Source organism: Leptosomus discolor, chromosome 6, assembly GCF_034619465.1.
Source record: "Leptosomus discolor isolate bLepDis1 chromosome 6, bLepDis1.hap2, whole genome shotgun sequence".
NCBI classification, from domain to species: Eukaryota; Metazoa; Chordata; class Aves; order Leptosomiformes; family Leptosomidae; genus Leptosomus; species Leptosomus discolor.
The window spans coordinates 64,667,264-64,691,019 of record NC_141396.1 but is presented as its reverse complement, the minus strand read 5'-3'; the positions used below and the strand labels follow the sequence as shown (position 1 = coordinate 64,691,019).

The following is a 23,756-nucleotide window of genomic DNA, read 5'->3' as shown; positions in this document are numbered from 1 at the left end:
CTAGTTCTTTTTTTATCCCACTGCTTGGAGGTAGGGACAGAATCTCAACACAGAAACAAAATCAGCTTTGTCTGTCAGTTCCACTGAACTAGCTGCCTCCACTGCAGAGCATTAGCTTCCTTGTGCTTGCAAAGACAACACTGTCTTTACCTTCAAGTTTTTCCATCTAAAATACGCCACTGAAAAAATCTGCAGGAAAAACTGCATGTTAAATATATAAAGTAAGAGCATTGAAGTCTGGGTTTATATGTTCTTGTCCCCAGATTTTAAAGTTATTTGTTCCAATTACCTCTGTAGCTCATTTAAAGTTGAAGTTTGTCCTGGCATGAGAGCAGAAGATTGTTTTGACACAAGCTGTGTATTTATACAGGGATGCTGAGAATCCCCAACTTTTTTCGATATGTCAAAAAAATCTAAAGTAAGGCCACTAGAAACATACCAAGAGATTATAATCATGCATCCCAGATTGGTTTGGTACTCCTATGTCAATTGCTGGTAGTAGCACAGACTGTGTCTGCAATAACGATATTACAAAGAGTAAAAATTAAGTACATTTTGGCATAGATGACTTGTGCGGGGAATGGTCTAACTTTCTTTTCCTGGTCTCCTAATGCCCCTCTAATGTAATTGTTCTGCATGTGAAAATGCAGATCTCTGGTCTCAAAAGAGTCTTTAATAAACAGATTAGAGATAAGTTACATTTATTACAGAAAAGGAAGCTGCTGACCCTACTGTAATAAAAGGCATTTTGCCATTGAGTTCAATGAAACCAGGATTTTAGCCAAGGATACTCAGGAAAAGGTTAAACTCCTTGAGTGTTTAAAATCTTTGGGTGAAACTGCTGTATAGGTCCACAGTAGCATCGTAGGCAGTCAACACAAGGAATAGCAGCAACCAGAAGAACATTTCTTGGGTGGACGTACTCATGTGCTCGTGCACTCGAGGAGGTTAACAGAGTTAGGGTCCACCCGGGGAAAAGGGCACTGAGGTTTTCCCTGGGTCAGAAAGTAAGTGGAGATGGGCATGTGGGTTTGTGTGCTGCGTGTGTACCCCTTCCAAAATTACATGCTTCACCAAAAGCTGGAGTGCTCACAAAACTAACCCCAATGTAGCATCTTGACCAACAATGGCATGTGCTGATGGAGTGTGGCTCCCCAAAAAGTCTCATCTTCCTGCCAACTCCATTCCAACCCTTTCTGTCATCAGAGAGGAAACGATAACCACTGTGGTGAAGAGCCCAAGACAAAGGGGAAGGGTTTCTCCTGCACGTTCTTCTTCAGGTCATTCGCCTTCCCGCTCCCCAAGAGCAGAGCCAACTCCAGAGCCAGTTTACATTTCAAAGATCAGGCAGCCTGTCCACAGACACGAGCAGGAGGCAACACCAAAGTCTGCTGTTCCCGTACTTTTTGTCACAGAACCAGAGGACAGGCAAGGAGCAGCAGCTAGAGATGTCACAGAGACCAAAGTGGAAGAGAAAAAGCCCAAATGGGTTGAAGTGGAAGAAATAATTGAATTCAAGGTGAAAAAATCACCAAAACCTGCAAAGAAAAGAGGCTCTTCCCCCGCAAAACAAGAAAAAGATGACTCAGGGGTGCTAACATTCACTTTTCCCAGCTCAAGACCTTGGCACTCCCCAGAAGATGATCCAAACACAAACAATTCCAACAATAAATTGGTGGAACAGTCAAAATCTTTGCCTAATGACAGTCTCCCTGAGGCTAATATTCAGACCCTGGTGTATGAGACTGAGCAGGAAGGACCTCAAGTTAGTGATGAAGACAGAAGCTCCCCATGTGGGTCCGAAGAACTAGGAAATAATTCATTTATGGACTGTGGAACTGAAGGAAAGAGCTTCCCAGAAGAAACAAGTGCTCACTATGAGTCAGGCGTCGCTTCCCCGCTGCTTGCCTGCGGTGGTGAGCCTTTGATCTTCAGCTTTGAGACAGCTGCTCCAAACCAGCATGAACTTCTGTTCTCACTAGCGAGCCCAGAGGTTAAGGAAGAAGTAGAGGAATTAGATGTATCTTGGCCTGTTGAAGAGGAGGTACCTGAAATAATCCAAGATGTCCTTCCAGAAGACGATAATGTCATTATAGTTGATGAACCAGAGGAACTACAGACAGATGACATTAGCACCCGGGACCGCAAAATCTTAACCCACAATGGCAAAGTATTAACTTTGGAGGATCTTGAAGATTACGTTCCTGAAGAAGGTGAGACTTACGGGTGTGAAGATCGGAACCATACGGCAGAGAAACCCTGCGAGATCTCTGTACTCCAGACAGAGATTAACGAGCCAACAATCGGGAAGCCAGTGCTGCTGAATCTGGTGAGACCTGTGGTGTCCAAGCCCAGGCAAAGATTTTTCAGCCAGTTTGAGGAGCACGTTCCTGGAGGCATGTTCATGTCAGCATCTAGAGTAACTGGTGTGCAGTCTGTAGGCCCCTCAAACATCTCTTTCCATGTGAGTGACACCTGCATGTCAGTGACACCTGGAGTGCATGCAGCAGCGGCAGCAGCTTCTCCTGGCCCCTCCTTCACAGTGAAACCATCTTTCTGCACCGAAGTCCAGCTCTCAGCAGACAACGGACAGTCAAGCTTTAAAACTGAAGTTTCCACACGAACCCTCAGCTATGGGACTGTTGGCGAGCCTGTTACCTTGCACATCAGCACAGAAGACCTCTCCCAGAGCTGAGCAGACGCCAGCATAATTCTCAACAGAAAAGAAAGCAGAGTTTTAGAAAAAGCTAATCAAAATTGTTGTAGGTGAGGGGAATTGGTGGCAAAGATTACAAGGTAACATGTAGGAAAGAATACCTTTGAGGAAAATATATTTAAGGACGATATGTTGAGCTTTTCCAGTCTTAAAGGGAACATGTCTGTCAGCACGGTTTGTAATTTTAAAAGCTTTGATCGAGGTGAATATATATCATTCCATAGCGGAGCAGTGATGGTAGGTTTAGGAAAAGCCGGATTCTCCTACCTATGACAGAAATATAAATGAATAAGTGCGGTTTTGTCCATGAACTTAAAAATTATTTCAACTGCCAATTTGTGCGTTATGGTGTGGCAAGAAGCTGAAAGTATCTAAGCTTTCCAGCATCCTTCAGCAGCCCAGGATAGGAGGACTGTCGCCAGCTAAAGCGATCTCCTGTCACTGTGTGTGCCTGAAGGTCATGAAGCTTCACGCTGCTTTGACTCTGCTGTACATTTTTGACACCAATTAGCTCTATCAAAATTTCTTCATAAGCCTTTCAACACGCACAGTCTGGTGACATTATTTGAAACCTCTGCCACAGAACGAAACGTACAGAAAATACTGCATTTACTAGGGATGCAAAGGGTTGAAATCCTAATTTGACTAAAGTCAATGGTGGAAGTCCCACTGACTTGAGGAAGCAAGGATTTTGTTGTTCTCTCTTGCTTTAAGTAAAAAAAGACCATCTTTTTTTAAATTACTGGTATTTTCAAGTCCACTTCCTAGTCGTCTAAAGATGTAGGTTTCATTATTCTGCATTCTAGCGTAGTGGATTTGTAAACTGTATCTTTTGAAATATGCTGCACAAAATGACTTCTGCACCTATAATCGAACACTAACACATACAAAGAACCACAAATGTGGTCTTTGTCAATAAATATTACTGGAAGAATATTTGGTCTCCTGTACATGCCAGTGGTGAAACATTACTGTGAACAGATTGACGGATAACGTCACCTATATGTGCTAAGAGGAATTGACCACTGAGCTACAGCAAAGTAGCAGGAGCACAAGGACAGCTTTTTAAAAACAGAAAGAAAGAAAGAAAATAGATCTTTACCATAAATGCCTGGTTGAAAAATACGTATGTTCAAAATGTATTAGGCTGCTCGGAAGCACTGCCAGTTGCAACTGCATTGTATTACTGTAACCACGTACGTTGAGCTGTCTCGTAGAGGTATTGCCTTCTGTTGAGTTTCTCTGAAGCTTTGCAGCAACAGCACTGATTGAGGGGAGGGCTACAGTGTGCTGAGCATCGCCCATTCCCGTTGGCCTCACCAAAAATGGATGTTGCACAGACCTTCAACAGGTTGCTCAGCCCTGGAAAGAAATGAGCTCATAGGCCCAAATATTGGTCCCAGTTGAAGTCAGATGGAGTTTGTCATTGACCTCAGTAGGACCAAGCGCTGGCCCTCTCTATCTGACAGAGGTATGGGGTGAAAAGTCCCAAAACCTTGTCCCAGCTGAGCTGCGTAGAAGTGTTGCAATAGAAAATGTTCTCATTTAGGCGGTGTAGGGAAAACAGAAATGCTCAGACACAGCTGAATTTCTAACTAGCATGAAGAGAGAGGATTGAGTGGGTTTCTGAAGCCTTGGAAATGTATGTGTGATGTCTCAGTGGTTGCCAGCCAGGTAATATTGTGAAGCTCGTTCTGGAGTCCTCCGGGCAATATTTCCGCTAGCAGGGACTGAATTCACAAAAGGTGCTTGTAGAAAAGAATACGTTGGGTTTTTTTTCCTTCTGTGGCTGCACCTTGACCATGTGCTGGCTAAAATGGACATACTGATTTCACAGCCTTTTACTTTCAATATCCCAACAGGATGTTATGTGTAATATCATGTGTACTACCTTCATGATATAGGATGTGTTTCCAGGGGTTACATGTGGTGAAAGAAATCAAGCCTCTTTTATGTTACTCTCCCATTTTTTATAACAGCTCCTTGGTTTATACTGTTTGTTTTATAATTAAGCAATAGGATGGATACATATTAGTGCTTTTTTCATGTATTGCACTGTATGTTGGAAAGTAACAGACATACAACAGGGAAATACTTTCGAAACTAAAAATATATCTTTTATATTGGGCTTGATTCTGATCTCAGTTATTCCAGTATCAATCTAGAAAAATTCCACAGAAGGAAGTGGATTTGATTCAGATTTACAAAGATACTGCTGAGAAAAGAATTTGCCCTATGATAGTCTTCAAAAATACAGTGTTAATCCAAAAGATAATAAAGATGTGTAAAGAAATGTGGAGGTTTCCTCCAGTGGGTGGTTGGTGCTCAGGTTTTTCTAAAGAAGATAAAAGGTTGCAGTTCAGATGGTCTTAGAAGAAACAACTATACTTTGATTCATCATCTCAAAGCAATTAACACCTGTTTACATTTTCTTTTGAAATTTAAGCAAAAGAGACTCAATTGAAAAGACTTCTTAAAATCCTATGCAGGACTCTGTTCAAAAAGTGAAAGGTTTAAAAAAAGTTCATGAAAAGTTCATTACATATACTTTCAAAATATTTTCCTAGAGGTTAAAAATCATGCTTGTAAGCGATTAAACTATGTAGGTAACTAATGAGACGTGTGGGGGGTTATTTCTTGTAGATGAAAACATACAGCTGTATTAAAAACTTCAATACAATGAATGTTTTACTAAAATTCCTGCAGGTAAATGGGTATTAATAAAGTGGAAACTTCAGTTTGCTTGAGGTACGAAAAGAAAAAAACTCACACACAAAAAAAAAATCAAGTGCAAGATATGCTGTTAGATGCTGAGTTTATATCAATAAATATCTGGCATCGGCTGTCACTGAACTCACTGGGTTTCTGTGTTCTTCTCTGTTCACGGCACTTGATAGTCCATCAGCTCATCCACTGCTCCCATTGACTTCAGCCAGAGCTGGGTTGCAACCCAAGAACATTAATGCAGTTGGGCTCTGGCTCCTTCTTTTATGGACAGTTTCAGAAGTGTTGAAGTGAAAGAACCTGTTTTTAGGGATAGTTCCAACTCAGATCTGAGTCAATAATTTCGAACAATGCTCCTCCTCTTGGATCCTTCTCTGAGGCTGAATTAGAACTTCAAAATACGTGTCAGTTGTGTTCCCGGTTATCGGCTGAAGGAGATGTGGGGCAGAAGGGTTCACGGTTGAGATTTTAGAACCGGGAAGCAGACTGACCACCTCAGGTGTGTCCTCACTGCAGCGCTAGTTTGACGTGCTTCAGCTAATATTAAAGTTCCTCATTTCAGCAGCGTGAATCACAATGTGTAACATCCCTAAACGGGGAGGAAAGTGGTGGTATTAGCAGCACGGGGGAGACCTGAGGTCATATGTAACCTGTATACATCTGCCTGTGAATATATTTTCTCACTGAGAGAAACTAAGAGTTTCATGCCTTTCCAAACAGTTGACATGTTGGCAGCTGCCCAGCTCGTAGGACAGCACCAGTTGGCAGCAGTCACAACAGGAACACCAGAGAATCAAAATATTTATCTAGGAAAATATTTAGAGATCTACCACCCAGCCCAGTGCTGATGAACACTGATGGGCAGCCTGGGACATCACGTGAGCAAAACTTGCTTTTTCCATCAACAAACCCAGAACTGAAATGTTTCATAACCACTATGGACATTGGAAACAAAAATCAAGTGTGATGTCTTCAAAGGGGGCTGATCCAAATGTGTCCTTCAACTTTACCTGCTAATGTCTACCATGGGAATTTACTTTCTTAAGGGTGGGAAAGGAGCAGAGTCAAAACATCTACAGGACATGCTGCTGTGTCAATGACTTTAAAGAAGTCAGAGGCATTTGTGTGCAAGTGCTCTTATTTTATGTTGAACCACATGATGGTTCGAGTTTGCACTCTTGCTTGGCAAGCAATCACATCATCAACACAATGAATTGTCTTATCTGACATGTATTTTGTCTGTATTTATAGTCACTTGAGGATTTCCCTAGATATCATCTGTCCCTTTGTTGTGCCTCTTCAAGATTTATGGAAGGTGTATTGGGCAGGAGATTCGATAAGATGAGCTCCTGAGGTCCTATGATCCCATCCTAGCCTAGCTTCTTCCACCAGCGTTAACTGGGGTTGAGAGCATGGTATTTGTCTTCCTGGGTGGCCATTCTGCGAAGATGTGTGCTTGAAAATCCCTTTTTCTATGTGGAAAGCTTTTGTCTTCTCTCTGCGTTCAAGACCGTGAGTTTCTTGAAGCAGGAGTTATGTCTTCCTCTGTATAATGCATCCCTAAACACAACCGCTGTGCATGACCGTACAGACCAGGTGACTTTGCTTCTAGAGTATCTTGCAAGGGCATAGTCCAGTACAAATCTAAAAGTCTCAGGTACCATCTAGTTCAAAGCTGAGAAAAAAAATTAGATATTGTACAGTAGGACAAATACATCACTCCAGAACAAGGAGTAGCTTTTTTTGCCACCCTCTCAGGCTCACAGGCTCATGAAGCCTCCCTTCTTTCCCCTGTCCTTCTCCAGAGCCACTGATGAGGCCGGTACCTGCTCACCTCCTTCTCCTTCCCTGTGAGAATAACATCTTCCTTGCACGTAGGGTCTTGTACCAGTGAGTCATCACTGGGTTCATTTAACTGATCTTAATAAAGATATTTTTGCCAGACCAGCCAATGTAGGATTGAGTCGGAAGATGAATCCTTTGTTCCACTGTCTGGGGAGAGGCCAGGTGTGTGTTCAGTGTGGCACAGTGTCCTCAACCTGGTGAGATACGTCTTTCCGAAGTGTGTTGTGCCAGCCTTCTCATTTTAAGTCTTAGCTACGTTCCCTCTTGCTAGAATAAGCATATCTGCATCAGCTTTGTGCTCTAGGAAGGGAAAATTATATGATTGCAAATATTTCCATGAGTTGGATGGTACTGCTATTTTCTTTTTTTACCCTGAAGAGAGAAAAGCTGTTCTTCTTGTCTGTAGGAATGACTTCCCCACAGTCAGAGATGGAGACTTCTGTCCAGGCCTCGCTTCAGCGTGCTGATAAGGAGATCAAGACAGCCCTAAAGAAACTCGTGGACTCGGCATCGCTGCTGGTGACTCTTCCCCCAGGCATGCGAGGAGGAGCCGGTGGCCTTGGTCTTCCTGGGTCTGTTCCTTCAGACCACTCAGAAACAGCAGCCGGGCCCTCTGTGCTAGTTCATGAAGCCAGTACCCAAACCCAGACTGCTGGAGGGCATGGTAGGTTTGGCACGAATCTGGAAAATGTCCCATGGGAGTCAAGAGAGGCAAAAATATTGAACACACCAATAATGATTTTTTTTCCCCCTCATTTTTCTGTTTTGTTGTGTTTTGAGCAGTTGAAGATTAAGAAAGGACATGCAGACTCAAAGAAACACAGGGCTGTTGGTTGGGGTTAGGTTGGACACCAGTTTGGGACAGATCTTCCTGGAAAAAGGAGGTGTTTGAAAACCGTGTCTGAAGTAGTTTAGTTCATCACCTGCCCAAAATGGAGGGATAGGGGATTTTTTCCACCTTTGGGCTTTTGACCCTGGACTTGCTTTAAGGTTTTTTGGAAGAAAAGCAGGGGTGGATTCCCTCCTTTACATTTACAGAAGTAATTTGTGTTTTTATTTGGTGGGGTGGGTAAGGGAGGTTGCTTTTCTTTTATTATTTGCTGTAAACAAGGTGGAAATGTATTTAACACCCCTGTGTCAACTGCCGGAGACTTTCTAGGATGTTGAGTGCATCAAGTTCACCTGAATTTCACTGGCCTGGAGCCTTGACAGACTCCTTAAGCAGTTTCCATGTGATTAATGCCAATGGTGTGTGTGACTGTGTCTTGCCAGGAGAACAAGTCTTTTGTCTTCGCACTGTTTTTTTTTTTTTTAAAAATAATTAATAAGCAGCAACCCTTCCACTCTTCCTTCTGCTTCTGCCCTAGCAGCTGGTCTAAGCTGTCTCTGTGTCAAGCCAGGGTAACTGTCCTCCACCAGTGTTAACTCAAAAGGACAATGTCAAATAGACTTCAGCTCTGAAACTCCAGATGCTGTTTTAAAAAAAAGAAATTCTTGTCTAAAACTTCACAAGGATAGAAGCGTTTCATGGAATCAGACCCAAAATAACTGCATTAAAAAAGGACAGGGGTTTAAAACCTTTTTTGCTTTCTGGTAGGAAATAGTCTGTGAAAATAATCCTCTGGTGAAGCAGGATGACTCAAAAATCATAAGGATTAACCAGCAGATTATTTCCTTAGCCATAACTACAGGGATAATAGAATAGTGAATGAGATGGTTCTGCAGTCTTTTCACCTGAGAAAACTGAATGTGTTATTAATATGGTGAAATATTTTAATGAGATGGAGACTTGACAACTGTCCCTGTGATCACGTACTTTAAATAAAAAGAAGGCAGATATTTCGGTAGTGCTGGCAATAGGAAAGCACAATCCCATCAACCTGGGATCTCTGACCCTGCCAGTAATTCCTTGAATAACCATGTTTTCCATCCTAACAGAGCTGGTTTATGTGATTTCTAGAAACTGCTGTTATTTTCCAAAACCAGCCATCACCAAACATCTCTCACAAAAAAAAAGGCCATTCCTGCTGGGGAGAAGACTCCTCTTGATTTAACTTTTTCTCCTCAGATAAAAAGGGAGATAATGCACTTTATCCTATGGGTTAACTCCAATGGTCAATATCAAAAGACAATCAAGTATTTTTGGAATAGAAAATCAAACCAGTTTTTGGAGACATATCCAATAAAATAATTAATAATAAAAGATGAACAATGCCTGAACTGCCATTGAGCTGCACCATCTTTTCATTTCCTTGTTCCTATAAGCCCCAGATGCCAAAACTTGTTCTGGTGTAACTTAGAGTTGCACGAGGACATTTTCAAAGAACTCGGTGGAGGTGCACCGACGCTTATGCTATGACATCAGCAGGTCCTCCATATTAGCATACCTCTAAATATGGGGTTGTATCCTCCATATTAGTTGTACCCTCAGCCAGGGCCTGCCTTGACCACCAGTTGTACATTTATGTAAGGCTACTCAGTTCACTGATGGTGTTTGATGTTATTCAAGCCCTTTGCTTCATATGGTCTTCTCAAAAGGGCAAAATTCTCCTCTTAGCTTCAGTGATCGCACTCAGCTGAGGTCAGGCGGACTCGGCTCTGACACAAGGCAGACTAGAGATGGCTCCAAAGGTTTGCTCTGGGTTTTGGGTGTGCCATCATAGGTGACACATCTAACTTGCTCTATTTCTGCTGCCAGACAAAGCACAAACGCAGATTCCAGCTGAAGAACCGAGTGTGCCAAAGCCCAGCCCCGGTCCTTCCCATGAAGAGACAGCTGCTGGAGATGAAAGCACTCAGGAGCGCACCGTTCCTATTACCAGGTAAATACCCACCTCAAATGTGACAGACTTTGTTGCAAGAACAGCAAGTCCTCTGTGGTGGAAGAAGCAGGTGGTGACTTGAACTGATTCTTGTAGGTTTGTTATTATTTTTAGAATCCTATTCACACATGCCTTGTGCAAGAAGGACAGAAAAGGTTGGAGAGAAATTAATCCCCCCCAAATAAAATTATTCTTGTACTAATTTTCAGTAAATAATTATTTCTCTGGTGGTTAAACACACAGATCTATGGCAGGGTGTAATCCTGTAGCTTTGTAGTTTTATGTGACTACGTAACGATCTTTTCTCTCGGGCTTCATGAAAGAACATCACCAGCCACGGGGGCAGGAGACTGGTACAGAAGAGAAGGAGATGTGGTCTGGGATGTACACAGTGAAGTTTATATTGAGACCACAGAAAGAACTTGTGTGTATAAGACTGAGGAGAAAACCCCGACAAGTAAGAAAGAACCTTGTTTCCCTTTCCCATGTCCCATTGTCTTCTCTTTTAGTCACAACTCCTGACGACTGTTTTTTTAATTACTTCCATTTCTTGAGCAATAACTGTTTATCAAACAAAAAGTAACAGATAAACACGAAGATAGTAAGCCTCGCAGCAATGCCAGTATAAAGAAACACAAATATATTGCTGTGATAGCTCTTGATTTGACATTAAGCTACTGTCATATCCTAAATGGTCAGTCCTATCAATCCCATTTGAGTAACTCCACCTGCATCAGCACAGTTATGGTATTGTGCACGCAGCAAACCCTTGTGTCTCACCAGGTCCGCCCTATATGCAAGTGACAATAGAGGATGTGCAGGTGAATTCTGGGGAGCGTGCCAAATTTCAGGCAGTCATTGAAGGAACCCCTCCGCCTACCGTTTTGTGGTTTAAGGTAAGTGCAGGCTTTTCTCTGGCTGGTGTGAGGACCGCAGAAAGGACTGTAGTGCAGTACTTCTGTGGGGAATTCCTTGTTGAACCAGCTGCAGCTCTCGCTGGAACCACCAACCGTGCTTCTCGCCCAGTGTCATCTGCAGTGTCACTGTGGCTCCCTTCACAAACAGGGCGACCAAGATGGTTTGAGGGACCAAGATGGGCAGGAAGGGAGATTGGTTCCACCAAGATGTGTGTTGCAGTTTGGGGGTCAGGGATGGGATTAAGAGTGGTTTATTCCAATTGTCAGCGTGACTTCCAGGCTCTGTGTCTTTTTTGCAGCTAATTGGTAAAATGAGTGTGACTATGGAAAATTAATACTCCACAGAAAGGAAGGATAAGTAATTCATTATTCCTCATAATATTGTTGTGCCCCTGAAATAAGCCAGTGGTGTTCTATAATGATTGTCTGTAACTCTTTGGTCCAACTAAGTGTTTTGTACACACAAGTTTTATTTAATTTAATTTCTGAAAGGAAAGTCGAAGGATGAGCTACTCAGACAAAGAAAATAACCTTGAAAAACAAGCAAAAATGCAAAGAACCCCTCCCCACACACAGCCACACGCGCACGTACACACCAGAACGCCTTGAAAAGCGTAAGAACAAGGCAAGAATATATGATACACCCTGTTAATATTCTTGCAATCTCTGACATTTTCAGCTCAGAGTTGTCACAACCTAGCTGAACTTTTATCTATTTACTAACCCACAGTAAAGCTCTCTAGTACCTCTTTTTGGCTGTTCTGTACATATTTACCACAAGCTTCATGTGTTGGCTCTTACGTCTTGTACCAGGAAAAGTTAATCCCTGCCCACTCACAATTCCATACAGCTCCGTCATGCCGTATTGCTAGAGCCTCTCTTCCAGGCTGAAGAGCCCCAACTTGCTGTCAATCCTCATCTGGAACCTGTTACTGAAAGAACATTGCTGCACCAGTACCACACCCTGGGCAAACTGAGGATTTATCAGAGGATGCTTTCTGTCTTATTCTTCATTTCTTCCCTAATAATTTCTAACATCTGGTACTTTTTGACTGCCGCCAAGCGCTGAGCTGGAGCTGCTGTGGAGTGATCTACTGTAACTCAAAGTTTTGCTCCAGTGTAATAAGGAACAGCTCAGAGACTGACATTTCGTGGGGGGGAATAGGGTTGCATCACTTTACATTTATTGTATTATATATATTTATCTGGCATTTTATGTTATTGGGTAACATGGAAGCAGAGAAATGGTTAGACATGGGGGACTTCTTCAGCCAGCATTTTGTCAGTTTTGCTAGAGACTTGCTAGCCGAAATGGTCTGTGCTGTAGCTCTGCTCCTGTATCTCATTTCTTGGAAAGAAGCAGCACCCACTTCCATCTTGGTTTTCCCGGTGCCAAAATGTCATTTCATTCTTTCAGGGCACTTCGTTGCTGACAGACAGCAACAGGCTCCACCAAGGGAAGGAAGGAACAACGTATTTCTTAGTGGTGGACAATGCTGTCTCGGAAGATGGTGGTGTTTATACCTGTGTGGCCAAAAATGCAGGAGGAGAGGTTTTGTGCAAAGCAGAGCTTATTGTACACGAAGGTAAGGTCATTCTGTCAGCTGCAGGAGTGGCTTCCATAGCCCTTGCAATATGTACTCTGTTGCAGTCATCTTCTGTATCCATACGGTATCTGCTCTGTATCCCTGCGTAGCATTTGTGTATTACCGGTATGGCAGGATCCAGTTTAAGAACAAACAATTTAATGACCTCCACATATATACACAGAAAAGATATTTTTTTTTTCTCTCTGCTTCAGACAACACGACAAACTGATACACTGGGCCACAGAAATTAGTGGGAACGTGTCTCTGGTGATGTTTTCCTCTTTAGCCTGGCTCTTCTGATTTATGTCAGGTGAAGATGCAGTCCCAAAGTTCATATTGACAGGTTCTGTCGTTGAACAGCTCCACTAGTTCTGTGCAGAAGTTTAGAGAAAATCTGTAATTCTTTCCTGCCTTAAATTGTCCTGCAATAACTTTGCACACTATTAGCAAGGCATTGTTTGAATATTAACATATATTTTCCTTTGTTTCTAAAGCTAAGAAAGACCAAGCAGCAAAGAAAGTGGCCACTAGGAGAAAGCTCCATTCCCTTTATGAGGTTAAGCAGGAGATTGGAAGGTAAATGAATTTTCCAACCTTATAGCATCCCTGCAGGAGAATATCTAATTGCCCATCTGAGCTGCTGAGCATAGGTAACCAGAGGCAGAGGTGGGCCCAGCTGTGAAAAAGTCTGAAAACGTGAAAGTACCAGCAGAAGTGGGAGGTCACACTGTTTCAGGTGTGCTGGGAACACTTTCCTGAGGTTTCTGACAGAGGATGGGAGAGTCCATACAGCCCATAGGTCCAGGTAGCTCCAACCAGAAAAAAATACCAGCCAGAGGCTGGCAGGATAGGTGCCCAGGTCTGGCTTCTTGGCAATGTTAGCATCACAAGCCCATAGACATGTATGCACAAGCACGGTGTCTGTCCAAGGGATCCAAGAGCATCAGCCTTTGTCAGCACAAGGCTGTATCACCTGAAACAGCTTCTCCCTTGATGTGAACTCGCTGCTTAGTTTTGGAGACAGCCAGGAGAGGGCAATAGCACCTCACATACAGGAAAAAAGAGCTTTTTATGTTGCAGAATTTCATCCCTGAGCAGTAGGGAGCTGTCAAAGGCTGGGAGGTGGGAAGGTCTACACCTGCTGGGCTTTGAACCAGGTCTGAGCAGGGCTTGTCCTTTGATTTTTACACAGGGGGTGCTTCAGCTTTGTGAAACGAGTTGTACACAAAGGGAACAGAGTGTCTTGTGCTGCCAAATTCATACCTCTACGAAGCAAAACGAAGGCTCGAGCGCATCAAGAGAGGGATATTCTTGCCTCTCTGTCCCACGACAGAATTACCAGGCTCCTGGATCAGTTTGAAACGCGGAAAACACTGATTTTGATTCTGGAGTTGTATCCTTTCCCGTGCTGCTTGTCCGAGGAGGCTGGGAAGTACTAGGTAGATTTATTAAGTAACTAAGCAATTAACCATTTTTAGGTTTTGCCTGAGATAAAAAGACACACACAGTCTTTCTCTGCACTGCAGGATGACACAGGTCTGCAAGATCTTCACTGAAGTACTATGTTTCTGCTGGTTTAGGAAAAATCATGGTACACGTATATACAAGTGTGAAGGAGCTGTTAAGCACCAAATGTCTAGAAGCGAAGGACTCTGTTTCCATGAGATCCAGTCTGGGTGAGCACCAGGAATATGTAGTGCAGAGCAGAGAAGCCCATAACCAACAGGTAGATTTTGGCACAAGTTATACCACGCTCCTGCTTGTAGGGAGCACAGGTTTAGAGCAGCCCAGTTCTGCAAGAAGGACACTGATGCAATAGAGATTTTAATGAATTACATGCACGTCACGTTGCCTGAGATCACCTCGTGAATTCTGCTGCGAGCTGGACAGACTACAAACTAAAAATAGGCACTTAACTGTAGTTCTGTTTTCCCTTAATGCCATTGTCAGATGCTCCAGCGAAGAGCTCCTTGACCGTTTATTCAAGAAGAGTGTCGTCACTGAAGCAGAGGTAATCTTTCTTTCTCATTTGAAAGTCCAGAGTTGGTGGGTACCAGCAGAGCACCTTTAAGCTGCATTTTCCTTTTTGACTATGAGGAATGTCTTTGAGCTGGTGATAATCTCTCAAAACAGAATCAGCCTTTAAAATGTGTCCCCATCAGCTTTCATTACTAAGCTGAGTTTCGTTGGGGAATAACTAGAAACAGCCAGTGGTTTTGACTACCAGCATTGCATTCAGCCTAATACAGATGATATTTGCTCTATTATCATCAATTCTTTGCTATCTGTCACCTGGAGCTCCTGTATCTTTACTTGTTTAATAATGCTTTATCCCCTTGCAACTATACTTCTATCCACTCCCTTTCAGTCTCCAAACCAAGGGCTAAAATTATGGTTTCTAAGGCGTTTTCTTGAGACCCTTGGTGCTCAAAGTGCAAAATGTTTCGCATCTCCCATCTAGCAGCCAGGTGTCCCATATTTATTGGTAAAATTGATTTTTCTTAGAAATACTCAGAGGAAAATATCAGAATCATAGAATGGTTTGGGTTGGAAGGGACCTTTAAAGATCAAACGTCAGCTGACACTATAAAATGTCAAAGGTAGAGGACTTCCAAAGCTGAAGCTAGCTATGAATCTTCACTCCTTGTCAGACTGAATCTACATATGGTCAAGAAAATAGGTTTGCAACATTGTTTTAAGATGTGTTTGTGTTTTAAATGGGTTTGCCTGATTTACACCAAGCCAGCGCCGAGTTTGAGTTGTTAGGCAATTGATAAGGTTCATCAAACTTGAGCACCTCTGTATCTCTTTTTTGCACATTTGTAGGGTTGTTTTTTTCAAAAGTAAGGGCTTTTTCACATACAGAAGGCTCCAGCAGGGCAATATGGTCACATACAAGACACAGCTTCATTCTACAGAGTAATGTTTGAGTCACAAATTATTTCAACTGCAAGACTAATATAAGAAGTTCATTCTAGTTTTAAATGTATTTCTAGTTCAATCTCTCCCTCTCTCATATATTAACAATGTTGGTGGAATCAGAGACCCTCTTATTAAAGTTTAATAATTGTTTGATAATTAATTTAATTTTTAGGTCAAATTGTATATCAAGCAAATTTTGGAAGGAATCAAATATCTTCATGACAACAACATCCTTCATTTGGACATCAAGGTAATGATGTGCAATGGCAGGTCTACCTTATCTTAGCCTCTCAGTCAGGGAATGGGCGTTCTCTATGTGAATTATTCCTACTTATAACTGAAAATACTGTCTGTTTTCAAGAAAAGTTGATTTTTATTTTATTTCATTTACTAGCCGCTGAATATCCTCATGGTTTATCCTGAAAGGGAAGATCTTAAGCTCTGTGACTTCGGATTTGCTCAGAAGATCACGCCCTTTGAGCCTCAGTTCAGCAAATACGGGTCTCCGGAGTTTGTTGCCCCAGAAATTGTTTCTCAGTCACCAGTGTCAAAAGCAACCGACATCTGGTAACCCGTCATCTTTCTAAAAAGCTTTTGCCCTAGACAGCCTGAATTTAGATTTATTGTTAATACATAAACAGAGTAGTGATACAACTCAGGAAACTGAAAGTGAACACTGAGAATCCAAACCCCATCAGGGCTTTTTAAAGCTCCTTCTGTCTATTTTCTTCAACCATAATTGTAACACTGACAGCTAATTAATGCAAAGGAGCATCTTTGAGAAGATGATCTTTATCAGAGGCAGTAATTAGGGAGGATGATCCTAAGGGGCTTTCTAGAAAAGGCAAAGTCCAAAAAAGTAGTTTGAGTTTTCTCCTCTATCTGTGCTTTAAAAATGGAGAACAATTTTTCAAAAATGTTGAAGGGAAAAAAAATTGAAGGGTGAAAACAATAGCTTTCGGGATTTATTTGCCATGGAAAGGTGAGGAGGAGAAGGTGATCTTACTGTGCCAGGGTGTCTAGGGGCAGGCAGAGGGGCTGTGTGCTTGAGAAGGATGGAGAAGTAGTGACAAACACCTGATGTTTGTGTTCCCTCTCTCCTCAGGTCTGTTGGAGTCATCACGTATTTAAGGTAAATAATTCTTGGAAAGACCTATTCAATATCCTTTTGCCAGTCAGAGCTCTCCAGGACCTTCAAGTGAGGGATTTGAGGGAAGCATTGAGGCCTTCTATGATGAGGGCAATTTCTTTTGTGGTTTTCTCCTTTCACTCTTTCCTAGTTGCCCAGGGCTTTGGTCATTGTCCCTGCTTGAAGACCTGACAGCTGCTCTCCTTGCAGTTAGCGGTGAGAGCGGTGAAGGAGGTTCAGTCTTCCCCTTGCCTGTTCTACCCAACGCCCTGCTGTAGCTGTGCAAAACCAAACCCTTAATTCCTTATCTGTGAAACGGGGGTAAATAATGCAGTTAAGTGCCGTGTAATGCTGGGGTGAAGGATGCTCTGTTAGTGGACTCACCAGCATTGCAAGTCCCACGCACGGAGTCCCTCAAGCATTTTAAGGCTCCCTGTAAGCACTTGTGCTTCTGTCATTTCAACAGCAAACAAAACTCTAAAGTCTGTCTCCTTTTATTTTATGGTGTTTAACAAATAAGCCTAACATGCAAGTCTCCGTTTGCTGGGGAGAACGACAGAGGAACCCTTCTAAATATCCAGAACGGGGAAATTTCATGGACCATTCCTGATTTTGTTCACCTGAGTGAAGACGCAAAGGACTTCATGAAAGGGATCCTACAGCAGCGCCCCACGTGAGTGCACTTTTCTGCTTCCTACCGCCAGTGGGCAAAGATGTTGGTGTCTCAGCAGGCCAGTCCAGCCCATCGGCGTTGCGCTTGTTTTGAAAAGCAGAAAGCTGAGTGAGACGTGGTGCGTTATGCCCTGATTCTTCTTCGTTATTCTCCATTATCCAAAATGAAACATGGAAATTGGCCCAATTGGCCTGTTTCTGGCATATTGGTGTCCTTACTCCCTGACTCCTCCAGGAAGATGAGTTCCTGAGATGATGTAGAGAAGTGGGAAGAGCAAGGACTGGTATAGAGGGAATTATGTGAGAATTAAACAATATTAACCACATCCATTAAACAATTTCAAGTACAAAAGGCAGCTTGAAGGTGTGTTTGCAGGCGATTGCCTTTTAATTTCATTTCTATTCTTTCTGCCTTCAAAGCCATTTTTTCTCTGGCCATCCAAAGAGTCAAAGTCACTCTTAGGGTTGCTCTTGATGCCCTGCAGAGTGCCATGGGTCTTCTTGAGGGTCTGCAGGGAGTCTCAGACTGAAAAAAAAAGAGGATTATTTCGCCTCAAGGGAAGGAAACCTCGGGTTGAAAGCCTCTGTCTATCTGTTTGGCTTCTCAGCTCTAAAACAGCAGCCTAAGGACAGACACAAAAGTGTACGTGTGTGTCCACATGAAGCAGGCACCTTCAGGAAGATCTTGCAGTTGCTGTTGGAAGTGATTTGCTACTAAAATAGTGATATTTTCTCTTATCAGAGCCAGGCCTAGTGCTTTGGACTGTCTTTCCCACAAGTGGTTCACGGTAAGTTTGTCCCAGTTCTTAATTAGAGTCATTAAAAATAGTGAGATTGCAAGAGACATTTTAAAGGGGCAGCTCTTAAAGCTGCTTGATGTTATTTTGCTCGTTTATTTTTTCTCTTGGTCTCCTACTTTCTGTCCTACAGAGAAGCTCAGGTATGTCTGTCCAGAAAGAGGAGATGCATTGGTGTTTACATGCCAAGATATCTTTCCTTTCAAAAGATAAAGATTACTACTGACATGAGCAGATCTAACATGTCTTTATAGAGTGGAAACTGTGGCTTTGAAGACCAAAGTTATGGTTTATATTGCCACACCTTAAATTGCTAAGGAGAAAAGCTAAAAATTAACCAAAAAAAATAATTTAATGACATGCAGGGCTTGCTTTTATTGAAAAAGCTGAGATTGTCTACAGTTTAGCCATGATGGGATTGTAGCATTTGGTCTATTGTAAGTTTCCTAAATTAAACAATTCTGGAAGGAGAGAATCCTAAAAAAAAAAAAAACCTTCTCAAGAAATTAGGTCAAGATTTTTTAACCAATGATTTTCCTCTCATTCCACCTGGCAGCATAATCTCCCCCTTGAAGCAGCTCATTTCATTAATACCAAGCAGCTCAAATTCATTGTGGCTCGGAGCAAGTGGCAGGTGAGTTGGCCTTAATTTATGTTGGTTCTTTTTAGTTATACATGTTTTTAATTACGTTTGCATCTTTGAAAATCTATCGGGCTAGGACAGTGAGCACAGCAGAGATTTCAGCTGGGCTATGAATGGGGAACAAGCCCAGGAGAGAGTGGTTGACAGATGCGGCAGAAATAAATTATCTAGGCTTTTCCTGCCTGGAAATCATCTGGTCTAATGCAGGTCCTGTAAGGTGCATGGTTGTGTCTAAGTCAGGTACCCTCAGCTGCCTTTGCAATTGGCGCTGATTTACAGACGGGTCCCAAGAAGATTCCTCTTCTTTAGCCTGAATTTGGCTAAAATAATCAGATTGATTGTTTTCTGAAAATGCCTATTTCTCTCTGTTAGCTGTAAGGGGAGGCCAGCTGCTCAACTTCAACTGAGACATGTCACATGGCAGAAGGTAGAGCAGATGAATCCTACCCTCTACAGTATGGTAGGGCTTCTGTTGGCCTAAGTCACTGTAGGTTGTACTGCAACCGACAGATGTAAGGCCATTTACTCCAGCTAGGATTTCATCTGTTGTGTTCTGTTAAAAACTCCATTTCCATCTGCTTTGAGTGGATAGGTTGTCTTTGAAAACCTCAAGCAGGGTCCTTCTTCCCTGTTCACAACAGCAACTATGTCCCCTGAAGTCAATATAGTTTCACCATGTGAATGAGAGAAGAGGAAGACTTGGAGAGCAAATGAGGCCTGAATTGACGATATGTACAAAAGCGAGGCCATGTGTTATTGAACTAGCATCTGTGGTATTGAAGAGTGCAGAAGGTCATTTGATATACTTGCTCTACCATACTCCCACCTTGCTTGCATTTGATTGTGCTGGTTTTTGGTTTGCCTTTCAGCGGTCTCTGATGTGCTATAAATCCATCCTGGTGATGCGGTCTATCCCAGAAATCCTAGAAAGAACTCACGATAACACCTCCCTGGCCATCTCCCGGCATCTCATTGAAGAAAGCACTTCGTCCAGTACCAGCGGCTCCTCCTCAGACAACGAGAACTCACATTTCCCCAAGAAGAGGCACTTTGGCTCCACACCCGAACTGCACTTGTCCCTGTTTGATGTACCAACCCATCAGGAGCCTCCAAAGCATGCAAGTGAAGAGAAGCGCTCCAAAATCTCAGTCACACCAGTAAAACCCATGAGGAGGAAGTATGCTTCCATGAAAGCCGAGGTGCAGGACAAATCACCTACAGAAAGCAAAGAGCTCATGGCAAGTATCTTAAAGGAGAAAGAGGAGGGAGCCCACTCCAGACTTCAAGATGAAAGTGCAGAGCAGTCCCAAAGAAGCAGTGCTGCTGAGCCTTCATCAGTGAGGACACCCAGAGAAAGCAAATCACATCTATGCCAGGAAGAAAAATCAGAGATATTTTTATCTGATAAGGATAGAATTGAAATGGCTGCAGATGGGACAGAAAAGGCACCTGTCTGTGTTCCTAGACAAAGTGTCATTAAAAGCACTTTCTACAGCCAAGCAGCTGAGCTACCTGCAAGGGGGCCTTCCTCACCAGGTAGGGAGTTCAGAAGACATCTTGACAGAGCCAGAAGGACTTTCCGGAAAGCTGGATATTCAAAGGTGCCCCTCAGTGGTCTCCGTGAACCCCTTCTAGAGCAGTTCGAACTGGAAGAAGAAGAAGAAGGAAAATCTGACGATGGAGATGATCACAGGGAAAGTCTGCTTGGTTCCTTGACCAAATCAGCTTCATTTGACACTGCGAGGAAACCACCACATCCTGCCATTGCTGGCGCTAGCCGAAGCCGTTCCCTGGATGACTATAGGCTGAGAGCCTCAAGATCAGTGAGGGAACAAGATATTTTGGAAGAAGACTGTGATATATTGTCACAGGAGAGCTGCCCTGAAGGCAGCGACCACTGTGACATTTCTGCAGGGCCTGGCAAGGGATGTTCTGTAGACACTTCAAAGCAGCAGGACTTGAGGAGAGCCAGCAAGGATTGTTCAGAAGAGCAGCACCCTCCTTCCACACAATGTGAGGGTACTGTGTGCCCAGCTGGTTTTGTCCAACAGCTAGAGAGACTTCCAGTGTCACCTCATAGGAGTGAGAATAGGAAACACTTACTGAAGAAGTCAAAAGCTACTTACGCTGAGGAGGAAGCTGAAGATTTGGAAGGCAAAAGCCCCATTCTTACTGCCCAGCGTTCAGATGCAACTGCATCATCAGCTCAAAAACATGAAAGCATGGAGGGTATATCTTCTCCTGACAGTGCCTCTGACACCGCTTTTCGTGAGGGCAAACAGTCCACTTCAACTCTCACACAGTCAGAGACCACCTCCCCGTCAGCCCCTACGAGTAAGGGAGGCGTGTATCTGCCCCAGGAGTCTGCTCACAGTACCGACATCCACCCAGATCTAAAAAGTGGAAGCTTGCTTATCAAAAGGACAGCCCCAGTCCCACCTTGGAAAGACAAAAGGCAGAAACATTCACATGAGAAGACTTCCACTCATCATGTGGCCAGATCTGGTCTCATGGAGCATGAACACTCTGCTGTTTTAACTGGCCCACAAACAGAAACCGACTCACTTCCAGTTTGTAAAGATAAAAGTCAGGAACTTCCTGGTCAAAGTGCTCCAGCAAATACTGTCTTGGTGAGCAAACAGCCAGGTACCATAACTGCTCTGCACACAGCCGATGAAGGTGCTCATCAGAAGCTGAAGACCTATAAAGAGGTGAGACCTGTTGTCCTGGAGGATGAAGGACCAGATATTACAGGAATCACTCCACCGTCAGCCCATGATGGTGAAAGCCAAGTGCACAAGAGGGCTCCTGTTCACAGAGACACAGCATCATCCATCCTGAAGGGAGAGCAACTCACTATTCCAAAAATCCCACCACCAAAATCACTGCTGACTTCAGTCTCCGATGGAGCACGGCAGGCTGAAAGGGAACGGCCAGCTCGTAGCAAGGAGAGGCTTGCTGCTCTCAGGAGTGAAACCTCAGCTGTCACCGAGGGTGCTCCCAGGGAGGCTGAAATCGAGGGAGCTGAACACCAGAAGGTTTCTGAAAGCAGTGGCAGGGTGCCTGCTCTTCTGGAGAGCAGACACCCGGCTGGAACTGCATCCTCCCAAAATACTGGCCTCCCTTCAGTCTGTGAGAGTGAAAAGCGAGAACATCCAAAGGCATCGCTTCACAGGGAGGTGAGACCTGTTGTGACAGCAAGTGGAAGCCGAGCAGCTGGACAGACAAGGGGACGTCAGGTGTTTGAGCAGCACAGGGTTGCCTGTCCCAGTGGCAGAGTTTCTGCTGGTCTGGAGGGTGGGCCTCCAAGTGACTTAACTGCTTCACAACCAGGAGTTTCTCCAGCTTCAGTCTATGAGCTAGAACATGAGGAACAACCCAAGGTTTATGGTGAGGGTAGAGGCGTTGCCTCAGAAAGCGGAAGCTGTGAAGCTGGAAAAACTGTCCCATCGTTGGTTCGCAGGGATCAAAGTCAGGAGCTCTCACACCACAGGTCTTCTTTTTACAGTGATGAGGAGTCTGCTGTGCTGGAGGGCTTAGTGGATGAGATGGTTTCGCTCTCTGAAGAGATGAATGTTTGGGCAGAATCAGTTTCTGGTGAGGAGGAATACAGAAAGCACATCTCTCCTCCCACAGAGATGTTCCATGAAGGTCCAGGTAGCCAAGCACCCACGGACACCTCCTTCCCTTCTGTACAAGGGGGTAAAAGAGGAGAAGTCTCTGAGCTGGATGACCTTGCAGAACCCTATCTTGTAGTGAGTGAGGAGTCAGTGGTACTGGAAGGGCAGGGAGCCCTGACAGTTCCTCATGAATGTGAGCATCTGGAGGACTTAGCGTTTGAGAGCCCCACTTCTAGCCAAGTGAGTGTTTCCTCAACAGATAGTTTGGACACTGGAAAAAGACCCAGCCAAGTGTCAGTGAGCAAGGACACTGGTAAACACCCAGAAGTTTCTTTAGTGAAAATCAAAGACCTGTCGGACGAAACACCCAGTCTCAGCAGTGGAACTCCAAAATTTGACATATCAGAGGTAGAGCCTGCCTATTTGAATTTCTCTGACTTGTATGACATTGTCTATTTTCCATTTGAATTTATGAACTATAGGAAGCCTCCGCCCAAACCAACTGGTAGACGGTTTATACCTTTTGGCGAAAGGGCAAGGTCACCTCCTGCAGGACATTTGCATAAGGAAAAACGACTGTGCATCAGAGAAGAGGCAGAGGACAGGAACAGGAAGAACCATTTGGGAATATCTGAGGGTTCAAAGGCAACTAACTTATTAGCTGTGGGGAAAGAGTCAGAGAGTCATAAAAAAATGTATGGCCTCCAAAAGGACTCAAGTGGTAAGCAGAAAAGCTCCTTCTACAACAAGCCAGGACTCTTTAAGCCATATGCAAGGTCTCATTCAGTGGAGCAGTCAGTGGAACAGAGTCTGAAGAAGAAAGTAAAAGCTTCTGTTGCCCACATTTCAAGAATCCTAAAAGGAAAGATGTCTCCTGAGCCAGAGGCAGAGGAAGGTGAATATTTTACTCCGTGCCTTCATAGATTTGCCGCTATAACCGGGCTCTACTAAATCTGCCTTTTCCTTTTCCCCAGGGTAGTTAGACAGCCATTGCAAATCTGGCAGTGGCAGGTTATGAATTTAGCAGTCTCCAGCCCCACCACTAGCTGTGTCTTACTGGCTCACTTTAGTCCGGAGTCAGCTGGGTTAATCTGCTGATAGAAGTGGCTTAAATTCCCCTGTCTGAGTTTGCACAAAAGCAGGTCAGGCCTGGATGACGCTTTCCTTGCTGCAATTTCTTCTGCAGTTACCATTTGACCATGGTAAATCTTTAAAGCTACGGTGACTGGGAGAAGTTGGTGAAGTCACCCTGGCTACCTAAGTCGAGGACACTGAATGACAAAATTTGTCCTTTCTTCTCTGCCATCCCTAGATATCCCTGCTCTTTCTGGACATCATTCTGCTTGTAATAGCTGTCACA

General features: G+C 43.6%; 1 protein-coding gene across 1 annotated transcript in view; it reads left to right on the top strand.

The window, feature by feature from the left end:
* The window catches only part of OBSCN (obscurin, cytoskeletal calmodulin and titin-interacting RhoGEF), a 179,267-nt gene that overhangs the window by 146,486 nt on the left and 9,025 nt on the right, over positions 1-23,756 (top strand). Inside the window, exons 93-107 of the mRNA XM_086467362.1 lie at positions 1,416-2,464; positions 7,664-7,857; positions 10,431-10,564; positions 10,891-11,003; positions 12,442-12,615; positions 13,113-13,189; positions 13,806-14,006; positions 14,564-14,624; positions 15,708-15,785; positions 15,930-16,102; positions 16,641-16,667; positions 17,185-17,337; positions 18,079-18,124; positions 18,690-18,767; positions 19,646-23,291. Coding sequence (XP_086323488.1) covers positions 1,416-2,464; positions 7,664-7,857; positions 10,431-10,564; positions 10,891-11,003; positions 12,442-12,615; positions 13,113-13,189; positions 13,806-14,006; positions 14,564-14,624; positions 15,708-15,785; positions 15,930-16,102; positions 16,641-16,667; positions 17,185-17,337; positions 18,079-18,124; positions 18,690-18,767; positions 19,646-23,291 — 6,204 coding nt within the window. The remainder of the gene's footprint in view (positions 1-1,415; positions 2,465-7,663; positions 7,858-10,430; positions 10,565-10,890; positions 11,004-12,441; positions 12,616-13,112; positions 13,190-13,805; positions 14,007-14,563; positions 14,625-15,707; positions 15,786-15,929; positions 16,103-16,640; positions 16,668-17,184; positions 17,338-18,078; positions 18,125-18,689; positions 18,768-19,645; positions 23,292-23,756) is intronic.